Source organism: Lactuca serriola, chromosome 1, assembly GCF_051521515.1.
Source record: "Lactuca serriola cultivar US96UC23 chromosome 1, Lser_US96UC23_V15, whole genome shotgun sequence".
NCBI classification, from domain to species: Eukaryota; Viridiplantae; Streptophyta; class Magnoliopsida; order Asterales; family Asteraceae; genus Lactuca; species Lactuca serriola.
Genome location: NC_136408.1, coordinates 83,780,289 through 83,800,572, shown reverse-complemented (window position 1 = coordinate 83,800,572; position 20,284 = coordinate 83,780,289). Strand labels below are relative to the sequence as shown.

Here is a 20,284-nt window from a genome sequence, read left to right as displayed (position 1 = left end):
TAACCTGACAATCTTTCTTAATTTCAAGCAAGAACAACCTAGGAAATCTCTCTATAAGAGCAACATCCTCGATCAACACTTCCTTCCAAAGCAGTGCTCCAAAACCATTTGCCAAATGCATACAAAAACGTGAATGAGTGATAATGTCCTTTGTCATTTAAACGATTAAATAAACTCAAGGTCTTAGCCCACACTCTACTTCTTTCTAAAACATCCCCAAACAACATCAACTCCCTTAGCAACCGTAAATGGATTTAACAACTTTGACTCATAAGGTGTCAAAGTTATTAAGGTGGTGTTTGTTTTTTGTAAAAAACCTCTGCAAACCTGCAATTGATGTGCGACGCAACATACACGCAACACTTTGTATCCCACAACGGTTTGTTTTTCACAACCTTCAAAGTAGAAAACCTTTGTGCGTCCTCTGTTTGAGAGAGCACTTGAGTTACCACTTCTAGCCTCTTCAAACTTAACCCTAAAAAATCCGCCTATTACCCTAAAAAAATGTCGCATTTTTTTCTCCCTTGAAGTCGTTTTCCCCAAACAATCGCATCGGTCCTTGGCTGGCGGAGCTTCCTTCCCACCGACGTTCCATCCTCTCCAGTGTTCCCTCCTCCCGGTCGTCGGCGCCGGTTTTAATATCGATAAGTTTTTTTTGGTGTATTGTTGCTGAAACAAAAATATGCCATGGTTAATCTTCAATTTTTCGTTTTTTTATTGCTGGAGCATGAAACATCCCAAAAATAAGTCGTGTATCTCAAAAATATAAATAAAACCATAATCGTCATCCATTATATAAAATCATAAGTCGTGTATCTCAAAAATATCATAAACAACTGTCAATATATCTAAATCATGTGACAATCATCAAAGTAAATCATCTCAGGCTAAAAGTTATGGTGTGTGTCATGAAGTCATCACGAGCTCTTCCCCTTACTAGCGAAAGTACCTAAAACCAAAACTAAAAACTATAAACATGAAGCTTAGTGAGTCTCCCCAAACTACCACATATCATGAACATTATCACATAATAACATACACTGGGTCTTACCCACTACATCGGGCCCCGCCTGACATCGGACGAATCCGACATCAGGCCTCGCCCGACATCGGACCTGTCACAACCCCGAACCAGACGGCGGAAACGTCCGGGGGCTTGTGTGTGACTTCATCTTGAAATATCATTAGTGAATATAAATGAAACATAAATCATCATTACCATGCATAATATAATACAACTGTCATTGTTTACATCAGGTACAATCTTTTAAATAACATGACCAAAACATTCAATGTATGATGTTTAACAGTACACAAAACAAAGTCCCCTATTCTTGTTGATTATTCTGCTTAACGAGTCCCTGAGAGTACAAGTTATTTTGAAAACATCAACATATATAATGTTGGTGAGTTCATAAGTATATTTGAGAAAATGATTTGTATAACTTTGTAGTCACAAGAAAATCCTGTATTTTCTTAAAATAGTTTGGTATGTTTATGTCTGATCTTGTATTAATGCATGTGTGTTATTGTTTAATAGAACGTCAAAAGTAATTGAAGAGAACATAAATAGAATGTCCCCGGACAACCCAACGTTGCCCGTAAAAGAAGAATAGTTAATGTTGTCGTACCAACACCAAGGCTGAGTACCAATGTGAGTAAGTTACCGAGTAATCCAATAATATAAGAAAATAGATAATGTTGTCGTACCAACACCGAGGCGGGGTGCCAGTGTGAGTAAGTTTCCTAGTAATCCAACATAAAAGAAAATAGTCTTCCGCAAACTTCATAACATTAATTCCTCTAAGTGAGCCGTCATAACCATACTAAATATTTACAATTTCGCCTGTCTTGGCATTAGTGAACGCTGACTGAAAAATAGAATAAGGTTATAGTCACCCTAGACCGATGTAGTCTAACTATAGCGAACAGCTCAGGTGTGGGGTGTCATCCCCGTATAGATCTATACACAAAACCCCGCTCTCCTTCCAAGAGACGCTGATTATAACTACAGGCTACGATCGAACACTTAATAGGTGTCAACCAACAAAAACTCACTAGATCCTTAATCGAATTTATGCGAAGATAAACGTATAAAACTCATTCCAGGCCCAACGAACCATGTAAGTGAGCCACTAAGGCATCGCTAAACATGTGAGTCATTTCAAAACCTAATATGAATAAGATTATATAACATGGGCCCAAAATATATGTAAAAGGACAACTAAGGCCCATTTCACATGTAACGTATTTATAGGCTCAAATAGCATGCAAATAGTATACAAAACCTATCAACATATAAATGGGCCACTAAGGCCCAATAACCTAGAAATGATCAAAATTAATTCGTTTGTTAGTTTATTATTGGTTTTGGTTCAAGTGTTCACTAAAATAGCATAAAAGACCCACTTTTGTAAAAATGACGTTCTTGGCCCAATAAGTCAAAAATTTACAATTAAGGCCATTTTTTTGTAAAAATAACACTTTAGTCTCAATTTTGTTCAAAACTTGTGTTTATGACTAGTTTGTGGTAAAAATAACCTTTTAAACCCATTTTTGTCAAAAATATCATTTTTGGCTTGATTTTTGTGAAAACACACATTTTTCTGGTTTTTGGATTTTCTGACCTAGTTGTTGAAAAATTTGTAGAAAAATCATTGTAAGTCGAAATTTGGATCCGTAAATTCTGGAAGTTTGGAAATTTTATCTACTTTGTTCACAATGTTTCTCATAATTTTTAATGGCCTCTAATAGGTGTGAAATTGCTCACCTTCACATGTTGGTCCGAAATTATTTCAAATCTGATAGGCAGTTTTGTAAAATTCACCAAAAAATGTATAAAAATCGTATGAAAACGTGAGGCTAGTCATTTTAAAGGTATAAACCTGAACTTTTTGCATGTTAAACAGTTTTGAAAAATATTATCATTAAGTTGATCAAAACAGTCCGAGATTGGACCAAAACTTTTCTGTCAAGGGCTGATTTATGAGTCTAGTTTATAGATCTTTGAACATAACACTCCTTTTTGCTATTTTAAGTGTATAAATCCCAGATCTACAAGTTTACATGTATTATATGTGATAACACATACTTTCCTCAAGGTTTTCATGTAGATCCAAGTGATAAACTTAATATTCTTATCATATTTTTAGATTTATGAAGTAAATAGCACATAATCAACAAATAAGTTATGAAAAACACACATATTCATGCATATACACATAGATCTACATAAAGCAACTTGTATTCTCCCTCAAAACCAAGTAAAAATCGAAAATAGGGGGTATGAACTCACCTTGGGGTGATGGATCGGTTTTGATGAAGAAGTGGAAGAAGATTTTTGATCCTAGCTAACAAGCTTTCTTGAGTAGATCTTGAACTTAGGAGGGTTCTAAGAGTATGATTTACAAACACTTGTTTAGAAGTATTGTTCTAACACAAAAATGAAGTTATTTAGCTTGAATGTGTGATGACTTACCCAAGATTGATGATCTTTAGCGAAGATCTTCTTGAAACACCTAGAGATCTCGAAAATTTGGATGGAAGGAAGGAGAATGTTCTTGAGTGTTTGAGAGAGTTTTCTTGAAAGATTTTTGAGTGAATGAGGGTGGTGTGAGGTGTTTTGGCCAAGAAGAATAAGAAAAGAGGGGAGAAGGAGTGAGGTGATGTGCGTGGAGATCCACCATGCAATAAAGAGGTGGCAAGCTCTCATAATTCCTCTAATTCCCTTTATTTTTCTTTTCTTTTCCTCATTGGGCCGAGAATTGGGCTTAAGATGGATGAAATTGAATTATTTTGGCCCACTCTTGGTTTTGCTCGATTTTGTGAAGCCCAATAAATATGTTTCGGCCCATTGGGCCCTTAAGTGTATTCACGACCCAATTTGGCATAAAAGAATGGATTTTATGGCTTACTAGGGTTAATTGGATTATTTATGGCCCAATAAGGCCTATTAGGGTTATAATGATTCATTCTAGGCCCAAATGGTCCAAATTGTTATAGATTTGTGAATTGGGTCCAATAAGAGAGTCCTAGTCCATATAGAACTTGAACCGAGATTTTGTAGGGCTTCCAACCCTTAGTTGAACATGTGAGATGTATTTGAATGAGTATTAAGTGATATTCACTTAGGCCCTGTTTGGTAGCCTCTTAATTGAAAAATTAAGAGGCAACCTCTTAATTTCTCAGATGTAGACTGTTTGGTTAGATATGAATTTATGCCTCTTAATTAAAAAGACGTCTCTTAAACTTTCAGATGTAAAAGCGTGTCTGAAAAAATAAATAGAACGTGCGTTCCTTTTTTTGCCCAAATCCTCCATATCCTTCCTCTACTCTTTCTTCTTCACAACGTCGCCTCTTGCTCCTTCCCACTGAAACTGCTATTACAACCCTCCGTCGTCCCAACCGGACATCGCCTCCGCCAGAGAGACCGACATCGCCTCCGTCTGAAACGTCTCCGCCACTGTCGTCTTTGCCTACGCCTCCGATTGCTTCACCCTTCACCTCCGACATCTTATGCAGGTAACATTTTCTTTTTTTTTTTCTTGTTATGTAATTAAAGGAACTCAAGAGTACACCACTTTTGATTTTCTATAATTATAAATTCAACAATATCCCACTGATCAAGACATTGAAGCCCTAGATCGTTTATTTTGAAGTTCTAATAAATTCAGTTTATTTGTATTTTAATGGGAACTTGTTGTTTGTTTATTGCACTATATTTTTTATTTTACTTTAATGAACGACAAACATGGGTTTTTACTTATGATTGATACAATTTTTATTGAAGAGTGTAATAACTTGATTATAAGTATTTGGATTTTTGTATTGATTTATTTGTGCCCTAAGTGATGTTTTTGTCTTATGGTTGCTATTTAAAATAAAAGGGAATGGAAATGTAACTATGTTGGAGATACATCTCGTGTTTGTCACACGCCTAGATTGTGCTGATAAGAGTGACAATTTAGGTTGTTTCTTGTTGAGAGTTGAAGAGTTGCTCAATGCTCAATGCAAGCCATAACAGTTATTGTGGGTTTTGTCCAAGTTGAAGAGTTGCTCAATGCTTAATATTGGTGTTATTTTTTTATTTTTGATGTTTTTATGAGTTTTGATGCTATTTTGGTGAAGTTGAAAAAAATACCTAAAAGGGAAACCATACATTTTTATCATTATATCATTGTACTTTCTATTTATACCTAATTAGAATGCTAGAATTTGTTATAGTTTTTAAAATACGATGTCTTAATAAGGAAATGTTGGAAGTATACTGTTGTAATTGAAAGAAATGATAGAGAAGGGTAAAATGGTCATTTTTATTATTCAGCATAAAAATTCAGAGGTTCCAACCAAACAGCATGTTAAAATTCAGATCTTAAAAATTCAGGCCCTCTTAGAAATTCAGACCTCTTAAAAATTTAGATATTAAAAATTCAGATCCTGCCAAACAGCCCCTTAGAGTACATGCCTTAAAATAGTTGAATGATTACATGAGAATAGAATTTCCTAGCTAAAATTGCTAGTTGTGAGAGGACTGAAGTCCGGTATACATATAACATATCAACAAGCATATAACATAAACACATAACATAAACATATAAACAGTCCTCGGGCTTGCCCCGACATCGGACCGAAGCCCGGAACATATAAAGCATAACATATAAGCTAAACATTCTTCGGGCTTCCCCGGCATCGGACCGAAGCCCGGAACATATAACATACACATGCAAGAATCACAAAGACATCAAGCATACAAAACATTCCTCGGGCTTGCCCTGGCATCAAACCAAAGTCCGGAATCATACAATCTACATCGGGCTATCCCCGGCATCGGAACGAAGTCGGACATACGCTAACATACATAAACGGGTCGACATCAGTGCCTTCGAACCGTTCCTACTGGAGGAAAACTCACCTCACAAAGCTGGCTGTTGAATCTCTCGGTAAGGAATCTCTATCGGCTGCTTCTGCGACTCCCTAACTAACATCATCGTAATAACACTTAATCAATATCCAAAATCTTTCTTAGGGTAAAATGACTACTTTACCCCTGGTCAAATTCAACATTCTCAGTTGACTCAACTCGCCGAGTTAACCCTTCAACTCGCCGAGTTCTATAAATCAGAAATCCTGAAATCGCAATCCAACTCGCTGAGTTCCTCTACTACTCGTAGTCACGATAAAACGAGTCAACTCGTCGAGTCCCTCCTCTAACTTGTCGAGTTCTATTTGGTACAGAATCGGGACAAAACGAGTCAACTTGTCGAGTTCCTCTATGGACTCGACGAGTTCCTCAATTTGTTTGGGCTTTCTTAAAGGATTAAGCACCTACTCTTCAGATCCAAGCTTCTTATCTCTCATGTGTACTGAAAACGTCCTTTTAAGGGTAAAGTTTCCAACTTTACCCGTCAATACTTTTATTTCATGGGTTTAGCTCAAACCCTAAACCTTTAGGACCTAGATCTTGGTCCACAAGCCATCCATACTCCAAACTAAGGCATATTCACTGATATCTAGCCTCTAAGCACTCCATGAACACGTAAAGTTCCTGCCTTTTCCTCCCAGCATGGCCTTTTGGGGCTTAAAAGGCTAAAATGACAACTTATAGCTTGCATGGGGCTTCCATGGCCATAAAGTTTGCACCTTTATGCCATGTGAGTCCCTCAAGGTCATAGATCTAAAAATATATCCACATGGGACGTCCATGTCCCAAAGATCATGTTTCTTGAACCAAAAACCCCATAAGATGATAACAAGGAGATCTAATAAGCTATTAAGCAAGTTTGAGACTTGCTTACCAGAAAACGAAGAGGATGAGATGTTGTTTATGGATCTAGTAGCTTTCTTCTGAATCCCCAAGCTCCTCCTTATTCAACAAGCTTCAAAACACACAATATTCACTCAAAAACAACTCACAAGCTCATACAAGGCACTAGGGTTTCGTGGATTAGGGTTTGGGACTTGGAGACTAGAAATGAGGCCAGCGGGTAGGGATTAGGATGCTTAAATAGGGTGCAAAACCGCAAAATTAGGGTTTCATCCTGGCAGCCCTACTTGTCGAGTCGAGGCTCTCAACTCGTCGAGTAGGTGACTTCAAATCCCGCGGCCATTCTGGTTTCTACTCGACGAGTTTGGGGCTCCCAACTCGTCGAGTAGCTCTACAGAAATGAATAAATTATGATTAAATGTGTACTAGAAACCAGGCGTTACAGAGCAACTTCGATTTTCCTGCTTCATCTTAATTTTTTGATTTTTCTTGTTAAGTCGTTGTTGATATGTTTGTTGTTGATGAATCTTCATGCTAATGTTATCAAATCTTTGATGGTAGTGTTTTTATTGTGTTGAAATGTCATAAATTTATGCTTAAATGTCATATTTTACTGAAATTTTATTGAATTATTATTGAAATGTTGCTGAAATTCCGTAATGGTATTAAAAATTATTTTTTGTTGATTAAATCAATTTATTTTAATTTTTTAATATCTGCAGCAGCCTACAGATGTTAAAAAAAAAAAAAAAAAAAAAAAAAAAAAAAAAAAAACATGTTTCTTATTACAGTCTGTAGCCGTTTGGTTCACCTCTTCTGCTGCAGAAGGTTGCAGAGGTGGTCCGCAAACATTATGAATTTTTGCTTCGAAAAAACAAACAACACCTAAGAAACTAACATCGCCACTTCTATGTAATCTAACAAGGTTGAAAGCACCAAGACTTCCAAACCCATTGGGGGGGGGGGGGGGGAGTAGGCATGAGGCAGTAGCATATGACCCAATTTTTTTTGGCGCTCTAATTTTTTTAAATTACAAAATTAATTAAACTTTCATAGTAAAAACTCAAATTATTTTAAATCCGATTCGATTTGGGTGACATTATCATAAATCCGATCGACCCAAATATGATTTAGTTTGGGATGGTTTTATGCGGATTTTTGTCCACATGATTCCAAACAATTATATCTAATCTGCATGTTTAATTATTTATAAACTAATAAACTACACCATAAAATGTAATATCATCCAAACATAGCTTCATTAAAATATATTGTAAAAGCAACAAAGTCAAAACATACATTTATTAAAAAAATAGACTATTAATATTAGAGTGCCGCAAATAGATTTTTTGAAGTAATCTTCAATTTTTTGGTCTTGTAATTAGGGTTCGACGTTTTTTTTTGCTCTTCAATCATTGTATTGGGTATCTTCGGTAGCATTTTTATGGTCATTTTCTTGAAGCCTTGTCCAATTATTGTTCTATTATTTGCATTTGATGATGACCGTTTTCATTATTGGTCCATATATTGTTCAAAATGTAATGAAACGCAAGATAATGAGTACATGAATTCCATATAGTTTAAATTAAATAGATGTGATGGTACACCATAATTATAAATTGAAACACTGTATAATTCATATGTTTTTATGCATAAAAGATAATGATCAATAAATGTCATAAATTTGTTGGAGAATCTAATACCATTAAAAAAAATGATACGATAAGCATATACCATTGTATATATGCTCTCCGAATGGCTTTTTCACTTTTTGATGGATTCTTTACAGGTAGGGCCGTAGGGGACGATATTATAATAATAGTTGCTAACTATATTACCATTTTCCTGTTACTCAAGTAATCAAATATTACATTAACACTAACAACGTATAATTCGTTTGCACAATTGCGTACAATGACTTAACTTCAAAAGGAAAATAAACATAGTGATATACTGATATGTCACGATCACATTTTAAACAATGTAATAACATTAGCACCTTTTTTAGACATTTGGCCTATTAATGTGATCATGGAGGTTGTTATAACTTATAAGATGTCTCTACAAAGTAAGGAAAGCGACAAACTAAAATGGGTAATAAACAAACTAAAATTGCTAAAAACTCGCCATAATAAGAAATGTTTGTTAGAATACGTTTACTTAATTGATATGATAAAAGTAAATAGATATAACGATAACTTTCTCACATATATTCCTTGTTGATATGACAAGGAATATGATATATAAACAAGGGTATTATTGGTCAAAGTACATCCAACATGTTCCAAAACATATAAATTCACATCCAAGTTAACGAATGTTATATCCCCATACACGATGTTTAAGTATGCATGCCGAATTTGTAAATATCCAATTATAACATTCCTTATTGTAACATTAATTATACTTTCTATTTTGCTTCTTATTAGGAGGACACTGAACGTTTAAAAACCCACCCAAGTATAAATTTGTTTAAATACCCAAACTACCCTCAAAACAAGTCAAGCACTTGCTGCAATTTACTTAATAGACCATCTGAAATCAATATACTTCTATGGAACCATTTTATACAATCATGGAGCTTTCTAATATGCTTTGTCATCCACTCTTATTTTAGCTGTAAATACAAAAAGGATGTCTGACCACATAATTCAGATACATGTTGAGATGATGATACTGTAAGCATAATATAACATAACAACGACAGACCTTTGTATCAAACTTTTTCCCTTTGAACTTGTCATTCAGAAGGTGCTACAGGAACATCCTTCTGATTTTTCTACCTCTACTTGCAGTTGTGGATGCTATCATCCTACCAGTGCCAATTTTCCTAGGCTTATCAAAGGGAACATCATCAACTGCTCCATTTTTCTGCAAGTATATCACCAACTCTCGTCAGTAACTGAAAACAAAAACCCTAAAACGAATCTATGAAACAAAAACATGATTAATTCAAAAACGTTGTTCAAAGATACAATTTTTATCACATGTAACCAGCCTAACTTCATCAATCAAGGATATGTAGCACCTAATTGTGAACGATTGCTAGAAAATATTCAGCTCCAAGGAGTAGAAATTAATTTATTTAAGCCAATTTCACTTCACCTTACCATTTTGCGGGTCAGTCTATAGACGAGTGATTATTTTACGACTAAAAATCCGTAAAAAACAAATCTAGCGCGAGTACATTCACACATTTCACAAATTACCGAACATGGTTTCAACTTTAGATTATTCAGAAACTTACATTTACAGGACTGCGAGGAACAGGCGGCTTGTCTTGATCCCGAGAACTCATTGGATTACTGCCTCCGATACCAGTTGAATACGGAGAGCTGTAGACTTGAACTTGCACCAAATTTCGATTGAATCTAACGAAAACTATGTTAGGGAGAAGATAATCGATTGAAACTTCAGATTTTGGTTATGGATTATGGGGGAATGGAACGCTAACACGGTGTTCTCTCCTTCAAATATATTCCTATTATATTCTATTTTTCCAAACATATATATTGTCCGTTACACTTCACGTATAAATATATAATTTATATTTTTTTCGTTACAATACTATTAAATAAATAAAATTATATTTATAATATCTAATTATAAACTTTTGTAAAATACATTATTGTATTTTAAAATTTCAATATGTATTAAAATTTTCATATAAATTTGATAAACAAAAAATAAACTTTATATTTATAATTAATTAATATAATTTAATATATAATATAATATTATAAATATTAAATAATTCATTTAAATTATAATTATAATTAGTAGATAAAATAAACTAATAATATATAAATATATATAAAAAAATGGACTAAAACTGACAACTCAAAATTCATCCCCATTTTAAGAGAAATGAATAATATAACACCATATTATTCATTTCCCCCAAAATGGGGGAAATAAATGGGATAGAATTGAAGAGGAATTAGGAAAAAAATTGAAGAAAAAAATAAAAAATGGAAATGGATTGAAGAAGCTCTAAGTTGCCAGTTGCCGAGAGAAGGGCTCACCCAATTTTGAAACTTTGATTTAAGAACGAAGCGTTTCACCGGCAAAATAGTGTTTCCACTTTCCAGATAACATAATGGGTCGGATAACGAGACGGATTTTAACCATACGGTATTATCAAATTTCATATGTAACTTGAATTTAAGTCATTTCGCATACGACCATTAGGAACTTTTTGCAATTAATAAAAAGACAAAATTGCAAAAATGGTCTTGTGGTTGGCAAATTAATGTGTTTTTTTTTTTCCAAAATGAAATATTGGTGCCCTGGTCCAAAATTGAATCTTTCTATTGTTTTGGTCTTTATCAACATAAAAAGAATATTATACCCTTATATTTGTTTTTTAATTTTGTTTTTATATTTAATCAAATGTTTTTCATTGATAAAAATTGAGAAAAAGGTCTATCTCTCTCTCTTTAAAGTTCTTGTGAAAGTCAACTTGCTAGACCTGTTGAATTCTTTTCTTCCTCCCACTGGGTTTACACAAAAACGTGAAGCATTTGTCTTTGTCTCTTTCTTTTGAACACCATCATCTACTGCCATTAAAATCCGTCAAGCAAGCCTCAAAACACCACCATCTACTGCCATCACCAAAAACCATCAAGAACCGTCGCTGCCTCCATCAATAACCACCATCGGTGGCTTTGATCACCGTGAATCACCATCAAACCTCATCTCATCTCCTACTACCTCCCTCTCGACCCTCGTCTTTCCCGGTGAGCCTAAACAAGGACGAAGCTGCAGAAGGTTGTCGGAGCAGCCCCCTGTCACCGAAGCTCTTTCCTCCACCAACAAATGTCGTCGTCACCGCTATTCTTCCCTCCATTGTACCCAGCTCCGTTCGCCTCCATCCTCATCGAGCTCGTCAGAACAGGAAGTGGAAGCAGCAAAGCTGCCATCACCGCCCACCGTCGCTGTTACTGTGGAGCTCTGACACCACCGTTGCTGCCTGCTGCTGTTGCCATCGACCGTCTCCGAACAGCCACCATCCCTGTCGTCATAGTAAGCTCCATCTGCACCCATCAGTTTTCAAACCAATAGCATTCCATGTTCGATCGACCAACTAAAATTAAGAGACCATGGGTCTCGTCTGTAAAACACGACTGGTAACGGAAAGAAGACGATCTGTTCTTCTTCTTCGTCGTCTTCAGATACCCTTCTTCTTCAATTTCATCATCATCAACTTCATTTCGCACAAACACCTCATCAGAAACCTTAATTTCATCGTCATCGTCATCATGTTCTTCTTCTTCTTCGTCTTCGTCATCTTCCTTCGTATCAATCACCGGCTCTGCAAAGCTCGAGAACCCTAAATTCCTCGATTCGATACTCGCAACACCACCTCGTCTTTTCTTCGTATCATCGACGACGAACAGATCTGACATAGTTGCTCCATCGCAGCCCTAATTTAATCAGCAACAGCAGGTTTGCTCCATCGCAGCCCCGGAGCAGCCGTGGAAGAAGAAGCAACCGCCTGGCCTCTGGTACGGCGGCTACATATGGCTACCTTCTCAAGTTTAGCTTCAGCAGCAGAAGAATCTAAGCCGGCAAGACAGCCGGAAATTAAAGCGGCAGAGAAGGAGTAAGGGAGGAGAGGCCAAAGGGTGGTGCTGGGTAAGGGTTTGATGGGGAGTGTAGATGGCCGAAAACTGGGATAACGATCTTGGGTTAATTAGAGAGAGAGAGAGAGAGAGAGAGAGAGAGAGAGAGAGATAGAGAGAGAGCGAGAGAGGGAGGGGGGGGGGGCAACGTTTATTAATAATAAAACATAAACTAAATACAAAATTATTTAAAAAAAATGTATCAGAAAGGCATATTCATTATTTCGGGTTATTCATTATTTCGGGTTGGGTATGGACTACAAACAAACAAAAATGTTAATTATAGGGACCAAAATCACACAAGATATCTAAAATTGGACTAGTAGTGCACTAACATTTCATTTTGAACCAAAACTATATAATTTTGCCAATAACAGAACCATTTTTGCAATTTAAAAATATGTAAGTATCAAAAATATAACTTTATTTAAAATAGCAAATGACAACTTATAAAATACTAATAAGGCAATAATTTAACTTTAAAATTATGAACGATGAAAATTGGTAAATCAAATTTATGTAGAGGAAAATGTAAATATGAAAATCTGTTATGATCATGAGCAAAATCGTTATTTCCATAAAGACGTTTATTTGCATCTTGCATTATATTTTGTAAAGGTTGTAATATGATCTGGATTTAGCCATTTTTTGGTTTGGAAATAATAATACCAAATAAACAGTAACCTAGTGAGGGGACACCAACATTGCAAATTAATATGTATATAATATGTTTGCATCTCGTGGAAATTTATCTAACTTTTGTGAATAAATAATCGTTAATCAAGTTATAGAAGTGTTATAATATGCACCATGGCTAGCATGGAGCAAAGATCACTAGATGTTGTTCATTGGTCATGTTGCTAAGTCGTGAGAGAGGCTTGGCAACAGCTTTGCTATTGTTTTGTTATGCCGTATCTATGGAATATGTCATCATGTCCCCCTGGTTTTAGTTCATTATGGTGTTTGGCTTGCTAAGCCCTAGATGTTGTTCATTGGTCATGTTGCTAAGCCCTAAACCTTAACGATCTAGACTAGTCGAGTGTCAGACATTAAGCGGAGAGGTGTTTTGTTTTGATAGAAGTTGAGTTGACAATCGCTTTTCCTAGTGTGCATGTGTGCCACATGCAGGGAGTGCTATGAAGGTTTCATTTACCGATGTTCTTGAGAAAAATTTACCAGAGATATGGAGTATAGGAAGGTCGATTTTGTTGTTTATATTATTCACAATTTAATACAACACTTCACACACTCATTTCATCATATACATTGTGTGCATTTTGTTTCGAGAACTTTTCTCTCTAAACTCTACACCGAGTAAGGATCAGAGAGAAAAAGAATGATGGAGCAAACCCGAAGTAGGAGGGGGAGGACGTGTCGATGACGGCGGCAGTATAACCCGAAGTGGTGTTTCATAGGAGATCAAAGAGAAAAGAAAAGGAGACAAATTGGCAGTGTTTCACCAGAGCAGTGATAAAGGTTTTAATGGTGTTTCACAGGATCAACGACAAAGGCAATATGACGGTATGAGATCCATATTTGATTTTTGAAGCTTGTTAGAAAGTAAAAGATCACGTTCAGATGGTGGTAAAATGAGGGAAGGATGACGACAGTGGTAGGGAGCAACGATGGTGGTGGTGGAGGCTTACCAAAAGTCAACAGCGGTTGTATGTGGTGTGGTAGCATAAGGGTTTGAGAGTATGAAGCATCAGAGAGAGTTTGAGAGCAAGAATTCAACCTAACACTTCAAGTTATTATGTTTGAGTTATTAGAGAGCAAGTATGAGAAAGAGTTTTGAGATAGAAATATATGGATGCAAACGAACCGAACTGAGCTTTTTGGGCTTGTTTAAGCTCATTTTGAGTTTTATGGGACGAAAGTCTAGGTCTGATGGGGTTGGGTTACGAAAGTGGGTATTGTCACCTCTTTATTATTAGTTATTGGTCATTTATAAATTAGTAAAGGCTAAAATTAGTTGCTAAAGACGAGGGGTAGTAATTAGACAGTGGTGGCATCTAAAAACATATTTTGAGGAGGCCCTAAAGTGCTCATGATATCATCAAGAAGAATGATACAAACCAAAAACACCAAAGGGATACAAATACGCCCTAATCTATTTTAATGAGTTATTTGGTGATTGATGTCTTTACAAAATGGATTGACAACTGATACTTCATCATATCATGTCGGGAAAAAAAGTCTTTTTAAGACCAAGCAAGCAAGGTGGCTCTCACATGAAAATTTTCTTGAATGTACAGCATGCAAATCAATGATGATGAATAAAGTAACAAAATAAGTCATGATTAGACATTGTAACCATTTGTAGAAGATCTCTTGCGTTGATCTACTGCATCATAGTGTGCAAAAGCAGCATCTAAAGCCTGCACCAACAAACAATAATAATAATGTGAGACTGAGTGAGTGAGTGAGTCTTTGTTTACCAAGTTAAAAGAACAACAAAACAAAACAAAATGAATAATAAATATTAAGCACCTGTAACATTGGTTGAACAAGGAGGGAAACTTGATGCCTGGAATCTGACTGCACAGATTCTTTAATCTCCTGAAAGGAAATTATTAACAAATGAATTATACTTTCAACTTTCGGTACAATATAGAATATACAAACAAACATGATAATGATAATGATAATGATATAATACAAGAAAATGTCATTTAATTTAATACCATATATACACAACTAACTCCTTGACTAAAGAAAAAGAAAAGATACCATACCTGTAGCTTTGGGTAGATTTGTGACATGGCATCCTTCAGCCGGCTCACCTACGTATACAGATGACAGATGAAGGAAAAATCCAAATAAATTAAGCAGTGACCAATAAATAAAACCAAACCAACAAAAGATAGATAAATTTGTGATTTGTGTTTTATTGAGAATTGATTTGATTTTTATACCAAATAGGTTTGTGTTGTGCAATGTGCATATATATAATATATAATTAATACCAATCAATCCCAATTACCTACCTTTGTATAAAGATATGAAGTTGTGATTGGATATGAGGACCAGAAATGTTTTAACAATTCCTGAATAGACGTCCAATGCTGGAATATAAAAGCCCAAACCTTTGTTAGAGTTATATAAACAAATACAAATATTTTCTCAAGATAAGTATATATATATATATATATATATATATATATATATATATATATATATATATATATATATATATATATATATAATTTGTTTGAAAAGGTTAAAGAAACTCACAAGCAAAAGCTCATCTTTTGTGACAGTTGGCAAGGTATCCAATATGCTGTCATGTGGGTTTTTACCAAACCCACGTTGATATTTGGAGCTTGATATAGTCTGGGTCAACCCATTCAAGACCTTCACAGCCACTTCGGGTCTAACAACAGGATCAGTCAAACCTAGGGTCTTGATTTCAGATATAAAACCCCTTAAAGAAGCATACGTCTCAGATGTGTTCATCCTAGATTTAAACTTCCTTCCTCCCCCACCTAACTCATCACCCATTCCCATTCCCATTCCCACAACTTGTTGTTGAGAATCAAAGTAATCCCGTGGATCCTGTTTTTTTTTTTTAAATCAGTGACTCACTCATAAGAAACAAACAAGAGAATCAAGATTCATTCAGACCTTTATAGACAGCGGTGCAACAGGAGGGTCACGTGGGGCCTGTAGATCCTCAATCTCAGCCATTCGTGTTATCCGATCCAACCGTTCTTGATGCACCAAATTCCCATCAGAAGAAGCTTCTTTAGCTAACTCAACTATTTAATATTTATCACCAGATTAGTTTTTCAGATTAAAAAAAAAATAATAATAATAAATACTTATACAGGAAAAAATAAACACTGTATACTGACCACGTTTACAAGTAGCAAGAGCTTGAGCTACAGATCTTGTATCCCCTTCAGTCTCAAAATCTACAGTTCTTCCTTCAAGAACAACTGCAGCATGTCTGTTGATGTCTTGCAAGAAAGATCTTTTGAATGGCTCATATTGTGCTTCCAGCTCATCCTTCCCACTTTCAGTAGCTAGCCCATGACCCTATCAATTCCAATTACAATTTACTAATTTACATACATACATACATTACTAAACAAAACCCTAACTCATTACATAATAATAACAAAATCCAACTCTGTTTCTTACTGGAATATGTGTGTAATCGTCTCCTTCATCAGCCTCCATGTCCAAAGTTGGATCTACCTTCCTAATCTGTATGTATATAAACAAAGTTACATTGTGATCTGATCTGAAAAACAGAATGTTGAAAGTTGGGTTATAATACCTTGTGCTTAATTTCACTAGCCAAAATAGCATCTTGCCTTAAGAAAACTGCAAGTTCTTCATCTTCTGCAGCCTCTGCAGCAGCAGCAACAATATTTCTGGTGCTGTGGAGGTATTGTGCTCTCCAGTATTTTGTCCAAAAGTCTTTCTCTGTCATCTAACAATCAAATCAATATGCTTAGAAATTAGAATTAGATAGCAGCTTCTTATTCATTCTGTTCACTCCTTACCTTGTTAGGTACAAAATTTAGATATGCCTGCCTCACTGCTGGTTTTTCAGCAAAAATCTGAGAAAAAATTTCATGTATTAATAATATCGAAAAAAAACATCATCAAATAAAGATGAACATGAAGATACCTGGTGAATCATCTCTGGTGTCAAGTTAAATGTAACTTTGTTCGACTGAAACAAAAACAAAGCTGTGTTAATGTTATTCATTATAAACAAGTTTAATTGCTTCTACAGAGTCCCAAAATCTAAATTTCTCTCAGACATATAAAATAGCTTGAATGTATTGATACATACCTGACCATCAGATGAAGGTTTGACATTGAAAATCATGTCACTTTTCAACCCCACTCTTTGTTTTGCTTTTCTGCTGCTACTTGTATTATTCACATCTAGCAACTTCTGCACTTCATTGGTAAACATAAAATTTCTCTGTTACATATAAACCAAATCATAAAGGTTTCATTAAGCAAGCAACTACTAACCTTTCTTGTAGCCCAAAATTCAGTCTCTGACAACACACCTCCCATAACAAATTGCTTATGAAGCTTCTGCAGCTCACTACAAAAACAACTTATCCATATAAGTGTTCGTGTGATTATCTCAAACAAATAAACTAACATACCTGTCCTCTTGCAGCAGCTTAATCCTACGCTCCATTTCTGCTGAGCTAAGTTGTTCATCTTTGTGTGGAAGTGGAACAGCTTTTTCAGAGCCACCCTCCCCATAAAATGTGATAGCTTTGGCTGTGTTCAAATTCACCATTATAGATCATAGTTTCATAATATAAAGTACAAAATTGGTTTATGAGACAATAGAAACATTTGAGAAAGGCAATGGGAGAGGTTTATTGTATCATAAAGTACAAAAAAGAAGAATCAACAAGAGAATAAGAACATAACAGAAGCACCAAATGGTATTACCTACAAAGTCTCGACAAAGTTCCCTGTCTGAGAAATTTTCAAACTCAAAGATGTAATTACCCTGGAAATGGAATCATTGAAAACTTTGGATAAAACATATCAAATGTTATAAACAGACATGTTTCAGGCTTTCAGCAACTGAAGCATGACTGATATACAGTTGCAAAATAATTGAAAAAAAATGCCAAAAGAAACCTGATCTTGAGTAAGATTAAGTAAGGCAGGTCTGTTTGAACCCTCCTTGCTGGATTTGTGTCCTTAAGAAAGATGAAGAAACAGATGGAAAGCAATCAATATCATCGATGATGGATAAAAGTAAAAAAATAGACAAACATTGATCATTGATAAGGTAATTTTACTTGCCTTTTATAAGTCTGAATTCGACATTAAGCCTGATGGAGGATGACGGATCATTAGGCATAAACACAAACCTCTCCCTTGTCTGCAAAAAGGTATCATTATAAGTTTATAACTCATTATTAAAGAAACCAAATCCCAAACCTCATCCAATATATCAACAATCATTACATTAACAAAGTAAGAAACTTATAAGATTCCAAAATAATTGGGTTTAAGAAAACTTCACCATTTTCAATGTCCCACGAACACCAGGGTCTTTGACAGAAGATTTGTATTTCGCACGTTTAACAACCTGCGTCTCCATCATGCTTTAGAAGATGACTTCTTGATTTTCTTGATTCTAAATAAATTAGGGGTTTTTGGTAGTTTCTGAATGATTTGGCGCTGAATGGCTAAGAGGCCTGAATGTTTCAAAGACTCTGAAAGATTATTGCTGTTTGGTAAGATTGATGAATGATAAAAATTACCATTTTAACCTTATGAACCATTTTTTTCTGAATAATTTCTTTCTCTTTAATAAAACACAGAAAATATCAAATTGAATAATATACTTACTTGCAACTATAAATCCATTTTAACTTTAGACACCTTTTGACATTTATTCATAGTAATTACAATTAATTACTGAACACACAGTCACACATAGCAACCATAAAAGCTCACCTTTCTAAACATATGTTTCATGCCACCCCCTGCTGCACTTGGATAATATATATCATTATTCTGTGATCATCACCTTTTAACAAGAAAAGAAATATATGGCATACTTAGTCATGGATAGTGTGAAAAAAAAGCTTTACTAAAACATGCACAATACTTGCCAACAATAAAGTTCTAAAAGTGCGAAATATTGTGCTTTATGAAAAAGAATAAAGGAAATATGACAAATGCATACCATGAACCGGCTTCTCTATAAAAATCATCTTCCCTATGCCTACTGATGCAAAAGACTATTTTGATATCAACTGCAAGCTTTGAGCTTTTCCACTTGAGACATCTGCAAAATCAATCACCTAATCAAACAAGATTCGCAAAATAAATGGCACTAACAGAGAATGTCAAATTTTGAGTAATGAAACAAGGGCTTTTGATAAGAGGTGTTCCATATAGGTTGGTATGAATCTTTCTAAACAGAAATACCCTTCTCTGAGACTGATACTCTTGTCCCATCTTCACTTTAAACTCTACTACACAACTAAATCCATCAATACATCAACATCGATTCTATGAAAACAATCAAAGCCATGATAAATAATATCTGGCAAGCTGTAACAAAAGGAATCAGTCTCTAAACCCTAAATCATGAATTCATCGACACAAACAAAAATCTATCAAATTGGCTATAACATAATCGTAATTAGGTAATCACGATAATTAGCTAACTGGCTCTAGCAAGTCATGAACTTCTTCGACCACAATGTGAAAGAGATTGATGATGGTCCAAGTCATACCAGGAGAACAACCAAAAACGAAGAGAACGGCAAGCCAATCATATTTTTTCACAAAGAGGGGGAGAGATATTACCGCTGTGAGGGTGCCGATAAGGGAAGGAGGGAAAGTAGTCGATGCTTGGGGTCGACAGAAGGCTGAGTGGCCGTCGATGTGAGGGTGCCGGTGGCCGCCGATAGAGAGGACGGAAGGGAAGTCACTGGAGTCGACGGAGATGCGTGTTTTTCTTTTGTGCGGGCAAAAGAGGAGATTTTACTATTTTAGGAAGTTTCAGAGTGTTCCCAAACACTGAGGGAATAAGAGGCTCACTTAACGATTCAGAAGTGATTTTTTCTTTGCCAAACGCTCTTAATGCTTAACTATTCATAAACCACATTTTAAATGGACCATTAACATGCTTACCAAACAGCCCCTTTAACGATTAGGGCTTTTGGTTCTAGTGATGAGTAATGAGCCATTTATGTGGAAACAGGAGCAATAACAACAATAATAATAACGATGAGAAAACAAGAGTTTATGTACGCAACAATTCAATGATACGATATTAGAAAAGCACCTACACATAAACAGTGTTTTTGTGTTACTATATATAATAGTGGAAGGTTGGAGTAAATATTTAATTGGGTGATTAATCACCCCTTAATTTCTTTTTCTC

The 20,284-nt window shown here is 35.3% G+C and overlaps 1 protein-coding gene and 1 long non-coding RNA gene across 3 annotated transcripts; both read right to left on the bottom strand.

Moving 5' to 3' along the window:
• Positions 1–9,249: 9,249 nt before the first annotated feature.
• Positions 9,250–10,368, bottom strand: LOC145069763 (uncharacterized). The gene is made up of 2 exons (XR_013689669.1): positions 10,011–10,368; positions 9,250–9,634 (listed from the first exon to the last, which is right to left on the bottom strand). It is a non-coding gene; the product is annotated as an uncharacterized LOC145069763 (long non-coding RNA).
• Positions 10,369–14,410: 4,042 nt separating this feature from the next.
• On the bottom strand, positions 14,411–19,884 carry LOC145093682 (general transcription and DNA repair factor IIH subunit TFB1-3-like). 2 transcript variants are annotated; one of them, XM_079031898.1, is made up of 21 exons: positions 19,705–19,884; positions 19,076–19,177; positions 18,844–18,916; positions 18,407–18,599; positions 18,184–18,262; positions 18,016–18,077; positions 17,821–17,881; positions 17,523–17,643; positions 17,383–17,458; positions 17,195–17,299; positions 17,027–17,071; positions 16,899–16,955; positions 16,670–16,825; positions 16,531–16,596; positions 16,242–16,425; positions 16,012–16,145; positions 15,622–15,942; positions 15,375–15,452; positions 15,123–15,170; positions 14,878–14,946; positions 14,411–14,765 (listed from the first exon to the last, which is right to left on the bottom strand). In XM_079031898.1, exons 4-21 carry the CDS (start codon positions 18,485–18,487, stop codon positions 14,688–14,690), a joined length of 1,821 nt encoding a protein of 606 aa, XP_078888024.1. In that variant the 5' UTR covers positions 18,488–18,599; positions 18,844–18,916; positions 19,076–19,177; positions 19,705–19,884; the 3' UTR covers positions 14,411–14,687. The 2 variants fall into 2 exon arrangements, with proteins under 2 accessions (XP_078888024.1, XP_078888033.1); XM_079031907.1 differs by having other exon boundaries at positions 18,407–18,581.
• Positions 19,885–20,284: the final 400 nt, after the last annotated feature.

Coding starts and splice junctions, on each gene's coding strand:
- LOC145093682 (XM_079031898.1), bottom strand. CDS start 18,487: ATGATGGAGACGCAGGTTGTTAAACGTGCGAAATACAAATCTTCTGTC. Junction 17,459..17,522: donor AAGCTGCTGCAAGAGGACAG/GTATGTTAGTTT, acceptor TTGTTTTTGTAG/TGAGCTGCAGAAGCTTCATA. Junction 14,766..14,877: donor TTGTTCAACCAATGTTACAG/GTGCTTAATATT, acceptor TTGTTGGTGCAG/GCTTTAGATGCTGCTTTTGC.